Source organism: Sinocyclocheilus anshuiensis, unplaced genomic scaffold (genome assembly GCF_001515605.1).
Source record: "Sinocyclocheilus anshuiensis isolate Anshui unplaced genomic scaffold, SAMN03320099.WGS_v1.1 scaffold2166, whole genome shotgun sequence".
Lineage (NCBI taxonomy): Eukaryota > Metazoa > Chordata > Actinopteri > Cypriniformes > Cyprinidae > Sinocyclocheilus > Sinocyclocheilus anshuiensis.
The window spans coordinates 127044-139862 of record NW_015557079.1 but is presented as its reverse complement, the minus strand read 5'-3'; the positions used below and the strand labels follow the sequence as shown (position 1 = coordinate 139862).

The 12819-nt window shown below is 35.1% G+C and overlaps 1 protein-coding gene across 3 annotated transcripts in view; it reads left to right on the top strand.

Moving 5' to 3' along the window:
* Positions 1-12819, top strand: part of grin2bb (glutamate receptor, ionotropic, N-methyl D-aspartate 2B, genome duplicate b) — a 106359-nt gene that overhangs the window by 81995 nt on the left and 11545 nt on the right. For all 3 annotated transcript variants that reach the window (XM_016471606.1, XM_016471605.1, XM_016471604.1), the window contains exons 6-12: positions 4619-4733; positions 4934-5142; positions 6722-6893; positions 8785-8938; positions 9040-9165; positions 10241-10470; positions 11555-11715. In XM_016471606.1, the coding sequence (XP_016327092.1) occupies positions 4619-4733; positions 4934-5142; positions 6722-6893; positions 8785-8938; positions 9040-9165; positions 10241-10470; positions 11555-11715 (1167 nt within the window). The remainder of the gene's footprint in view (positions 1-4618; positions 4734-4933; positions 5143-6721; positions 6894-8784; positions 8939-9039; positions 9166-10240; positions 10471-11554; positions 11716-12819) is intronic.

Below are 12819 nucleotides of genomic sequence, written 5' to 3'. Positions count from 1 at the left end.
CACATTACAGAGAAACTGTACCACTAATGTAAAGTACTACTTATGTAAAGAACTACCAAGTTGTTAAACAGTTTTTTTCTTTGGTCATGCCTTATCTTGTCCAGGGCACCAAGTGATCCCATCAAAAACAATATATGTAAGACACATTGCCTCCTTCTGAAACTTTATTCAGTGGTCTCATTGTTGGACAGTGCTACTTTATATACATATTACATTTTTTATATATTTGTAATTTCATTAAATTTTTTTACAATTAATTTTTGTATGTTTTAAATTTTATTTCAACTAATTTCAGTGAGAGAAAATTATTTTTGATAGTTTTAGTTAACAATAACAACACTGCTCCTCGGAGAAATCACCCCTGCTCTAGACATTAATGAAATAATCATATACCAGTCCTCACACTCCCTCAAGTTTTCGATGGTTGTTAAAGCTGTTCCCTGTTGACCTGAGAGGCTATTTCACAGCCGTGACAAGTATCATGAAATACCATGGTGTCAAGCCAGGAGATGTAATGGCAGGTCCAAAATTAAACATGAGAGGAAACCCTTGAATGTATGATCAAGTAATTCATAGCTCCTTGAACAGTTTTGCTTTTAAATGGGTGTACGGTAAATCTGAAGATGAGTTTTCTAATGTCAGATCAATGCTAGAACTGAAAAACGTTGGATACGATAAATCTGGTCGGCTGTCATGTCCAATATCGATCTGTTTGTATTTATAGCGACAGATAAATGGGTCTCTGCCGCATCATGCATCTTGCTGTAAGTACAAAAGATGCTACCTCTCTCTTCATGTCTCTTCCTCTCTTTCTCCCTCACTCTCTCGGGTGAGATTACTGTTCCCATGGCAACACAGCAGATTGCTTGGAGATTGCTATGGTTGTGGGCACCATGGTAACGCATTTTATATGCTGGTGGGTCTCTCTCTCCCTCTCTCTTTCACACATACCCTCTCACTTTCATTCTATCTGTTGGCAGTTTTGGGTTGTACGTAACTTCGTGTGTCAGGAATCAGCACAGGCTGCCCTAACACACCGATTTGGGAATTGATGGTGTGCGAGTCTGTATGAGACTGTAGGTTAAATGGATCAGATGTGCACGTAACTATTGCAGTAACTACTGCAGTTTGTATATGTCATTCTCTAGTAGTGTTAATGTAACAACAAAGTACTATTGCAGCCCCATGATACTTTGATATTTACCATGCTACCAAATATATAATGATATTTAAATAAATGTCCGAAATCTGTTGTAAGTGCTGTTTTAACAAATCACGGGGCATATTTGAAGGATTAGCATGATTCAGTTAGCCCCTGCTGGTGTGGTAGCTACACGATTCAGTGGGCATACAATGTATTTTTCCATTTACACCTATTCAAAATTAGCTATGATTAGATGGCATTGCAGGGTGATCTGATCTATAAGGAAAAAATAAAGGACCAAATACTGAACCATGAGGGACTCCAGGATTGAGGGGCAGGAATTTTTTTCTTCTAACTTTCTATGAGCTGTTCAAGTAGCAAATAAACCAGTAAATTTACAAGCTATTCAAAAGTAGCTATGTTTTCTGTTGTCTATTTTTGCAAACAAATATAGTCTAAATTGCAAGTATTTCAATTGAAGGGCATGGTGTTGTCATTTTTATGCAGCTCCCAAGCACCCATGATCAAGATATCAGATTTCAAGTCACATACTATACTTTTGGAAGCTCCTGGGCCAGACGAGCGACTGCCATTGATATGCTAACAGTTAGCTTTCTCCAGATGCTATAGACCTCCTCCCAGAAGTCAATTTTTTGATGTTAGCTTCTGTACTGTATGTATAGATCAACATTGTTTCACAGTCTTACTCCATTGTATTGTACATGCACGAGAAATACAGTACACACTTTTTGTTTGGTCATTCTGCTCTCTAGCCTTCTCTCTGTTTGCATATTTATCTTTCATTTCTTTTTTGGTGAGTTTTCATGAGGCCGATTGTTGTCATGGCGACAACAGCCCACAGATGGAGGCAAGAGAGCGAGGAGTGCAGCAGAGAGTTTTCACTGGCTCTGACACAAAACTTGTTGACACACATACATGATACTCACGCTATGATGAAAATCTGTGCATGTATCAGCGCTCAAGGGCACAAACACACACACGCACCTGACTACAGACTGATTTACAGTCACTGTCTAAATTGGGTCAGTTCTTCTATGTCATACATTTTACACCCATGGAAGAAAAGGGAAACGATATGTCTATGTGATTCTGTTTCATGTTTTACTGCTGATGTTTTTTATTACTGTGGGGAAATGTATGTTCTGTGTTTGACACAGTAGGGTGAATTAATAGAAAAGTGTATCTATCTAAGCACCTTTCCTTATTTATCTATAGGGAACACTGGGGGCTGGTTGTCATACATAATATTGGTCAGGGTACGTTTATTTTTAAGAAATCAATTTCTGAACATCATAGAAACACTTTTGAACATTTCCACTGTCATTGCCAAGGAAAACCAGATACAATTTAACACAGATTTATAATAAAATAGCAATTAATAGCAAAAGTGTAAAAGATAATGTACAAAAATATTATTTTGGCAAAAATAATACATTGTATTAACGTACAACATGTACATAATTATGAAAAAAACAATTGTCCTGAAAACACATTTGTTTATAGTTAATTAATGAAACTATAATTCACTATAAAATATTAATAAGTATATATTTATATAGAAATATAAATATATTTGACTCTTGTCTGAATGTATGTTAATGTAATTTTTATTGTTTTTACTTGTTGACAAAACAACTATATTAAAAACTAAAATTTCAGTATCATATTTTGGTCACTTTAGTGAGGACCAATTCTCACTGTTAACTATTAACTATTACTTCCTCAATAAACTCCTAATTTGCTGCTTATTAATAGTTAGTAAGGTAGTTGTTAAGTTTAGTTATTGTGTAGGATTAAGGGATCTAGAATATGGTCATGCAGAATAAGGCATTACTATGTGCTTTCTAAGTACTAATAAACAGTCAATATGCAAGTAATATGCATGCTAATAAAAAACTGGTTAATAGTGAGAATTGATCCCTAAACCAAAATATGATATTGAAATTTTAGTTTGGAGGAAACAGTGGAAGAAACACACAAAAAGCACTGGAGGAAATGCACACACAAAAAAAAAAAAAAAAAACTGCTAGAAAAATACATTTGTGTAATATATCGATCTTACTATGATGCCATGGTCTCTCATAACATGTATTGTATAATGTTACTGAAGGGTTCATTTCTTTTTTGTCTTATTATGAACTCATATATACATATCACGTAAGTGCCAATTTGCCAAATGCTGGAACTGTGGCCGAGAATACTAAGAAGTCAAGTGCTAAGTTAGATCTCAAGGGCAACAAGAAGAACAACACAATATAAGAATGCTTAAACATAGTTGATGCAGTTCAGATATCTAAGTGCTAGATGAGGTCAGTAAAGACGAGTCACTAGACTCCAGTCCATTAAGTACTGCCCAAATTTGTCTGTGGAGCAGGTTAGTGACATGAAAGAGGTTAATTACAACAGAGGTTAATTACAAATCAACCGAAAGCATTTTGTTTGAACTTATTTGACAAAATCTGGTGGGCCAGTGAGGAGGAATCAAATTTACACTCTGATTAGATGGTAATGCAGGGTGATCTGATGTAGATGGAAAAAATTAAAGGACCAAATACTGAGCCATGAGGGACTCCTGGATTGAGAGCCAGTAAATGAGGCTTTTTTGCTAACTTTATATGATCTGTTAAGTAGGAAATAAACCAGTAAATTAGTTAATGTTGTCCGCACTGAAATGAACAGTTTGTGGCTGACCATGTCAAAAGCTATCCAAGGCAGTGTAGTCAAGATGCTCTGGTTCTTAAGGTTGCGTGACAAGGATTAATTCCTAAGTGATGGAGGTCAAGCATGCTGTTTTTGGAAAAAACTTGACATTTGGATGAAACTATTCACCATGCAGTGTTTGCATTCATCCACAGCATCCATTACAATCAAATACAAAGCCAAATTGTTTCAAGATGCAGCAAACTGGTTTATAATTATAATATAGAAATATGCTACTTTCAAATAAAATGTTGCTGTTACATTTTTCTTGGATGACTAACTAAAGGCTAAGATATCGGTTGTTAGATCTGATATGTAATATCACTCACCTCTGTAATAAATATTTTCCCCTGGATTATTATAATTTATTGGGTTCATGATTAAATGAGGTGAAATTCATACCAGCTCCTCAAAACTCTCCAACTGGGTGGATTTAAAAGTCATAATAGTGGTTTTGTGACCAGGAGGCTGCCAGATTCACATTTGCCATTGTGAATATAATTTGCTATACCCTCAAGCAACAAACCTGCTTTCCTGCATTATAAATGTGTGGACATACGGATAGTGTGCAGAAGCCCATACACTAGGTACACTGGAAAGCCATGTAAACTGCTGACATTGAGGGATCCTGTAAATTGCTTCGACTTGTTCTGAAAATATTTGTGCTATACAGGTCTAAGTGAGGAAGGTGCCTTTGTGTTAATAACCACCAAATGTGTTTGGTCTGATATATTCACTCTGTTTTCTCTTCAGGTACCTCATGAATGTGACATTTGAAGGGCGCAACCTCTCCTTTAGTGAGGACGGTTTTCAGATGCACCCAAAGTTGGTCATTATACTGTTAAATAAGGAGAGGCAGTATGAAAGGGTGGGTATCTCTACTCATTTCTCTCTTTTGCCTCTTGATTTCTCTTAACTCGTGACTGTGCAGTTCCCTGATGTAATTATCAACCTTCATTTACTCTTTATCTCTCTTTATCTTAATTCAAGATTTCAGCCTTCCTCAAAAAAATTCGTAATCCTTCTCTCATCTTCTGCTCTTATCTTGACCTCTTTGCACTTTCACAGGTTGGTAAATGGGAGAACGGGTCTCTGTCAATGAAGTACCACGTGTGGCCTCGGTTCGAGCTCTACTCGGATACTGGGGAGCGGGAGGATGACCACCTGTCCATTGTTACGCTGGAGGAGGCTCCATTTGTTATTGTGGAGGATGTTGACCCCCTCAGTGGCACCTGCATGAGGAATACAGTGCCGTGCAGGAAACAGCTCAAACTCCAGTGAGAATCCAATAGGAACAGTACAGATATTCAGGAAAATGTGCTGCAGTTTGGTTCAAAATTCAGATTTGTCGCAGATTTCACAGCAGATGTTATAAGTGGTAGACTGAAAAATGTTATAAAACTTGTCTAAATCACAGATGAATACAGTGAGGTCTAAAAAACTGGACAATGAAAATATTTAAACCTGAAAATATTGGGGATTACAAAAAAAAATCCAAATACTAAGAGACCAAATACTAAGTAAATATTTCACTTGAATTATTATTCTGCTAATATAATTTCTAATTAATGTCTAATAAATTAGAAAAGTGAAAGATAAAGTTTTTTTCAGTGGTCTCAGACATGCCACACTGTTTGTCTGTGAAGATTTGCTTAATATCCAGGATAGATAAAGCTACATAGTATAGGTAAAATATCTTAAATCAGCTATTTAAATCAATCATTGTTTGAGATCAATATGAGATCAGTCATTAATCTTGACTGTCAAAATGCAGATTTGTCTCATGAGAGCACAGATCCTCTATTCAGTTTTCAAATGTAAGGTGCTCTGTCACTGTCAGGACTAGATTATATCATATAGTAAGAAAGTGTGGTGTATACAGTATTGCACTGTTAGTGTAAAATACTGATTCATTTATGGATTAAACTGGTATCTCATGTCTCTTTTTGATATTGATTAAAAAATATCTGTGTAAAATTAGTGTTAAATTAATTTAGCATTCTTGTAATAAATTATTGCTAAAACACTCATTTATTATGATAAATGATCCGATATTAATGTGAATTTTGACAAATTTAAGTCTCCATGTTCCAATGTAGTCAATGCAATAGTCAGTGCAGTGGTCATTAGTCATTTTGATGTTATGTTGACTCACTGATTGATTTCTTCAGATGCAGATTTATTATGAAATGGTATTTTGATTAAAGGGGTCATATGATGCGATTTCATGTTTTCCTTTGTCTTTGGCGTGTTAAAAGCTGTTCTTGCATACAGAAGATCCATAAAGTCGCAAAGATTAAAGTCTCAAACCCAAAGAGATATTCTTTATAAAAGTGAACGCTCAGCCACGCCTTCCTAAAATGCCTCGTTTAAACACGCCCCCACATATCTACGTCACTGTGTGGGAAGATTTGCATAACACCACCCAAATGTATATGCAAAGAAAGAAGGCGTATATTCTCGATGTAGTATTGTAACATTTCTGTCACACGCTTGATGAATTCAGCCAATCACAATGCACTAGATAGCTGGCCAATCAGAGCACACCACGCTTTTCAGAGCGATGATCTTTGTAAAAAATCGACGCGTTTCAGAAAGGCGGGGCATAGAAGAGAAACAATAATGTACAGTATGTGGAAAATAATGTGTTTTTTGAAACTTAAACCGCGTAAACACATTTCATTACACCAAATACACCAAATAATGTTCTTTTTATCAAGGTCATAAGACCCCTTTAAGGATTGATGAACGGCTAAGGCGAAATTTGTTAAACGCCCTCTTCACTATTTAGAAAAATAACTTCCTGTGCTAATATTAATCTTCTCAACTTTTTCTTCCTGTTTTTCCTACCTCCAGAAATCAGACAGGAGATTCAGGGATCTACATTAAACGCTGTTGCAAGGGCTTCTGTATAGACATCCTCAAAAAGATTGCCAAGTCGGTAAAATTTACCTATGATCTCTACCTGGTGACCAATGGGAAGCATGGCAAAAAGATCAATGGCACATGGAATGGCATGGTTGGAGAGGTTAGTTTCAAAATGCTTTTAGTAAGAAAACTACTGGTTCTTATAAAACACCATAGGGTTTGGGTTGAATAGGTTGTTTCTCATCCAAGAGCTTGCTGGATCATACACTTTTGTTCTTCCTGTTCTACCATTCCCCTGCATATGATGGATAAAAGGAGCATATTCATCTGTATGCTTTGTTTGTTTGTTTGTTTTTCACACTGTAGGTATGCTTATTACAGTACATAAAAAATAATATTTTGCTCACAACATTTTGACAAATCTTGTTGCATTTAAAATATATATTTCTGCACTAATTTGTGGTTACTCATTTTTGGATAGTGCATATATACCTTTTTTTTTTCTTCGTACAACAATGACTAATACATTTCGTGATTAAAAGGGGGAAATTGGATCAGGAAATGTTTGCAAGCCAGACTCAAACTCACATTGCATGTATGCCATTGGCTCCAGTGTTATTTTAGTATCATTGATATACTACTATAGTTATTTACTATACTATAGTTAGTTATGTTATTTTGAATTAAATTTTATTTTTTTACTCTTTTTAATTTTAGTTAAAGTTTTAGTAATTTTGTTGTGATGTCTATATAGTTTAAATGTCTATACAGATTTATTAACTTTTATAAGTTATTTTATATTTTCTTTTATTTCAGTTAATATTTCTTTTATTTCAAGTAAGGAAAATGTTTTTTTATGGTGTTAGTCAACTGTAATAACCACTAGGACAAATTTCTGGAGCGTCTGTGGATTTCTGATTATATATTATTTCCAAAAAATTAAAATCTGAAAAGTATCTCTATCTCTCATGACAAGAACAGATGAAAGAGAGAGAAAATGTGAGCAAGTGAGTTTGCACAAGCCCAAGGGAAAATACAGCTGGTGCATTAATTCAGATGAGAAATAATATGAGTTACCGGATCATATGTAAATCCACAGTTGGAATGAATGTTATGCAGTTCCCTTTCGGTCCTAGTCATATGAATACTTGGAGAACTGCATCACATTTGGAGCCGCAGACTCTTAGTAGTTTTCTTTATGTTTACTTAATGTCTTTACAAGATCTGATGCTCCAAGACATGCTCATGTTCAGTGATAGATGCTGTAACGCAACACACACTCAAGCAAATATGCAAAATACAGTCTCATATCTTGAAAAGATGGAGAAAGAAAATAGGATGTAGAATAGCACTACTCAACATGCAGCCCACAGGGCATTCTCGCGGCCTGCATGTTTTTTGAGATTCTGCTATATACCATGGTAAATGCACAGTGCAATTTAAAAAATCCAACACCAAGCAGAAATCTATAGTCCACTCTGCAAACTGTGCCACAGATGAGAGCTTACAGTACAGCTTCATTGATTATAATGGGAGCGATTTAGTTTGATACGTGGTTGTGTAAGTGTATAACACTCAGTAGCCTTATTAATATAACATAGGCACTATAAAAAAATTAGAAGTGTGGCCCTTGAGGTTAAAGAAATCCGATTTTGTGGCCCCTTGAGTAGCCCTGATGTAGACAAAGCCTTCTTGTAGCATACATTCACCTTATTAACTCTGTTTTGTCACATTTTCCTATATCACCAGAGGCCCCTTATATGTAACTCTAAATTTTCCTGGACAAGTGATGGGTTTGGGGAAGTGGTGATTAGGGAAAGGTTAAAAAAAAAGGAGAAATGGCTATTAAAAGCTACTGCGACCCACTGTAGGAAGTAACCTGATTTCTGCCTTCCTTGGTCTCACGGTCTTGGTTTTTTTCCATAATGGTTTTCTCATTCACTAGTTCTTTCACCTTTTGCTTCTCACACTGTTGCTTTTTTCCACCCTCTGTTGTGGCATGCCTAGACTAGTCCAGGTTCGGTATAACCACCCTTTTTCCTCATGTCTAGGTGGCGTTGAAGAATGCCCACATGGCAGTGGGGTCCCTGACCATTAACGAAGAGAGGTCAGAGGTCATTGACTTCTCTGTGCCCTTCATAGAGACTGGGATTAGTGTCATGGTCTCTCGTAGCAATGGCACAGTGTCACCTTCTGCCTTTTTAGGTAAGTGATATATACACACTGTAATGGCATTCAAGACATAATTCCAAATTCAAGTGCGCTCTTCATTAGTAATTTCTTTTCCCTTCTTTTTTTGCTCTCAGAGCCCTTCAGCGCTGATGTCTGGGTAATGATGTTCGTTATGCTGTTGATAGTTTCAGCCGTGGCTGTTTTCGTTTTTGAGTACTTCAGTCCTGTTGGCTATAATCGCTGCTTGGCAGATGGACGAGGTGAGCACACACGCTTATATAAACACACACACACACACACACAAATCTATATCCTTTATACAGAACACCAATATACATTTGGTATATATAGGTTAACGTTTTCATCTTATAACCATCTAAAAATTGATATAATTACATTCATTGCATTTCATTACATTACAATATAATATTTTTATTTAATATAATATACTTCTGTTCATAACTATGCATTTAATGGTACTTTATATATGTTTTTTTTTCATTTAAATCTATATATATATATATAAATAGATGCATCTTTATATATTAATATTTATGTCTGTTTTGTATATTTATTTATACATGTTCATATAACATTTGTTTGAAATGTTTCTAAATTAAATCTAAATTTATATCAATGTATATATACAGTATATTTTATATATGTGACCCTGGAGCACAAAACCAGTCTTAAGTCGCTGGGGTATATTTGTGGCAAAAATACAAAATACATTGTATGGGTCAAAATTATCGATTTTTTTTAAAGCCAAAAATCATTAGGATATTCATGTTCCATGAAGATATTTTGTAAATTTCCTACCTTAAATATATCAAAACTTCTTTTTGGCTCATCAAGACTTCATTTGGACGATTTTCTCAATATTTTGATGTCTTTGCACCCTCAGATTCCAGATTTTCAAATAGTTGTATCTCGGCCAAAATTGTCCTATCCTAAAAAAACATTCATCTGAAAGCTTATTTATTCAGCTTTCAGATGATGTATAAATCTCAATTTAGAAAAATGGACCCTTATGACTGGTTTTGTGGCCCAGGGTCACATATATGCAATGTATATACAAATATAAAATAACCTTGTCTTTTAGTTTTGGACATTATATCAGTCTTTCCATGTTGTATTGGCTGATTTCATGCTCAGCAGTGTACTGCTTCTCTGAATATTATTGATTCTTTTGATCAAAATCAAAACTGAATAGTTAATTCGTGGCTATTTATTATAGATTTTCTTCCTGTGCCCTTTCACTCTTCTCTGATTCCCATTAAATTATAAGGTAATAACTCTCTATATCAATTTCTCTACCTCTTTACACACCATCAGAGCCTGGCGGTCCCTCCTTTACCATCGGAAAAGCTATTTGGCTACTTTGGGGTTTGGTCTTCAATAACTCTGTGCCCGTGCAGAACCCCAAAGGCACTACTAGCAAGATCATGGTCTCAGTCTGGGCCTTCTTCGCTGTGATTTTCCTGGCTAGTTACACTGCCAACCTGGCCGCATTTATGATTCAAGAGGAGTATGTGGACCAGGTGACGGGCCTGAGTGATAAAAAGGTAAAAGGGTTTATCGGTCAAATTTAACAACGTGCAAAAGTGAAGCACGGGCATCTGAAAGCTGTTATTAAAATTATAGTTCTTATTGATCTCATTTATCCTACTGTCAAAAAATTAGATCTCTTCCACCTCTAGGACATGAAAAGCTGTTTTTTTTTCCCAAAGACTCCCTTGAACTGAACGTAACTTGACTTGAAACACCAAACTCTGCTTTATCCTTGGTGTTAAACAGCTAAGGTTAATTCGCACAGACTAGCCGATAAATGATGCAATATTTAAGGTGCACTGTGTAATATTTTTGATGTTATAAAATGTTCTTCTGTCTTAGTTTAATGTGCAAAGACAGCTATAAGTAAGCCGTTTGTGGGTTTCCGAGGCTCTGGTGCTTTAAAAATATTGCTTTGTTTGTTTAAGCAATCTGACATGTCAACTTCTGGCTTAACGAATCACATGAGTTTGGGGGTGGGATTTGTTAGTGAAGCCTGTGTGGAAATGATGACTTTAATTTGAATTTATAGAAAAAAACATCCCACTTCATGGTCTTAACAGTGAATCATTTTTGTTCATAAGCGAATTCATGCATGCTTACATGGCACAGTGTTGCATGTGACATCCTAATACTACTGTTTATTATCCTCAAACGACTGATGACATATTTGGGCAACCACATGCTGACTGGTTTTGTGGTAATTTGTGTTTTTTTTTCTCCGTGTCATCTTCGTGTGTAAAAAATTGGGCTAATGTGAATTAGCCAACCGTTATGAAACAGAAAACAAGATTTGACTCTGAGAGGTTGCTGTAGTTTCTTTAATAATTTATGTAGTGAGATTTTGTTTTTTTTACTCTAAGTCATGCTTTACTTTTTATGTCTAGTGAAGCTTTGAGTGTCTAGAGAACATAGTCTGTGTGTTTACACTGGAAATAGTTCTATTATGAATGGTGGGACAAAAAAGATCTGTTGTATCTTTAAAGCTTTTTTGAAATGACACCTCTCCTCACACTTTGTCCCTTGAGTGTTCATTGACAATGTGGACACTGCTGAGTTATATATATATTTCTCTCTCGCTTTCTCTCTCTTATCTAGTTTCAACATCCGAATGACTTCTCCCCTCCATTCCGCTTCGGTACTGTGCCCAATGGCAGCACAGAGAGAAACATAAGGAACAACTACAAAGAGATGCACTCCTATATGACCAGCTTCCACCAGAAGAACGTAAACGAGGCCCTCCACAGCCTCAAGATGGGGTGAGAATGAAAAAAGAGAGAGATGGTATCTGCATGAAAAGAATATAAAGGCTGGGAAGACAGGGAGATGAAAAGCTTGTAGGACAGCAGTAAGTACAGTGTGTGATGAGTGAGTGGGTGGATGAACTCTGGATTGATAATAGCATCAAAATGAGGCATCCTGGAGGGACTTTGTTTGGAGATGCTGATTGGTAAAAGACTGATTCAACATGAGACTGACTTCTGCTGTCCTTTATTTTATCAGTACTAATAGTGGACAATTTAAAAAGACACTCAGTACAACAGGATTTAATGAGAGAAAAATAACTGAATACACTTTAAAAGTTGAATTTAAAACTACAAGTTTATTGGTAACACTACAATAAGTTTCCATTTGTTTCCATTAGTTAACATGACCTAACAATGAAAAATAATTCTGAAGCATCTTAGTTTACTCAACATCAACATTTACTAATACATTATCAAAAACAAAAGTTGTATCTGTTTATATTATTTAATGGATCTAAGCTAACATGAACAGACAATGAACAGTTGTATTTTTATAACATTAACAAAGATTAATACTGTAACAAATGTATTGCTTATATAATGCTTTTTATATAATAATCATATATTAAATATATAATATTTATACTTTTTAATAACATTAACTAATGAGACCTTATTGTATAGGGCTATGGGTTTTTTTTAACTACAGGCATATCTTGCAGTAAGTCACCTTAGTTTTCATTTACATTTTTCAACATTTTTAAATACCTTTTGACTTGTCATGCTGGTTTTTAATGGTCTATTACAAATTTCATGTACTCCCTCACTCAAGATGAGCTCATAAAAGATGCAAAATAATTAAATACAAGAAATAGCAAAATGCTATTTAAGTTAGCATTACACACTATATCAGTGACCTGAAGTTACATCTCATATCCAACACACAGTTCCCAGGAAATCTGTTTTGTTTTTTTTTACCATAAGAAATGTCATTATTTGAAATAAAATAAACATGAAGTAAAATAAATTAACTAATTAATTAAAAATGTAATTATATTAAATAAAAAATAAATGAAATTAATTATTAAATAACTCATTTTCATTTAAAGTTGAAAG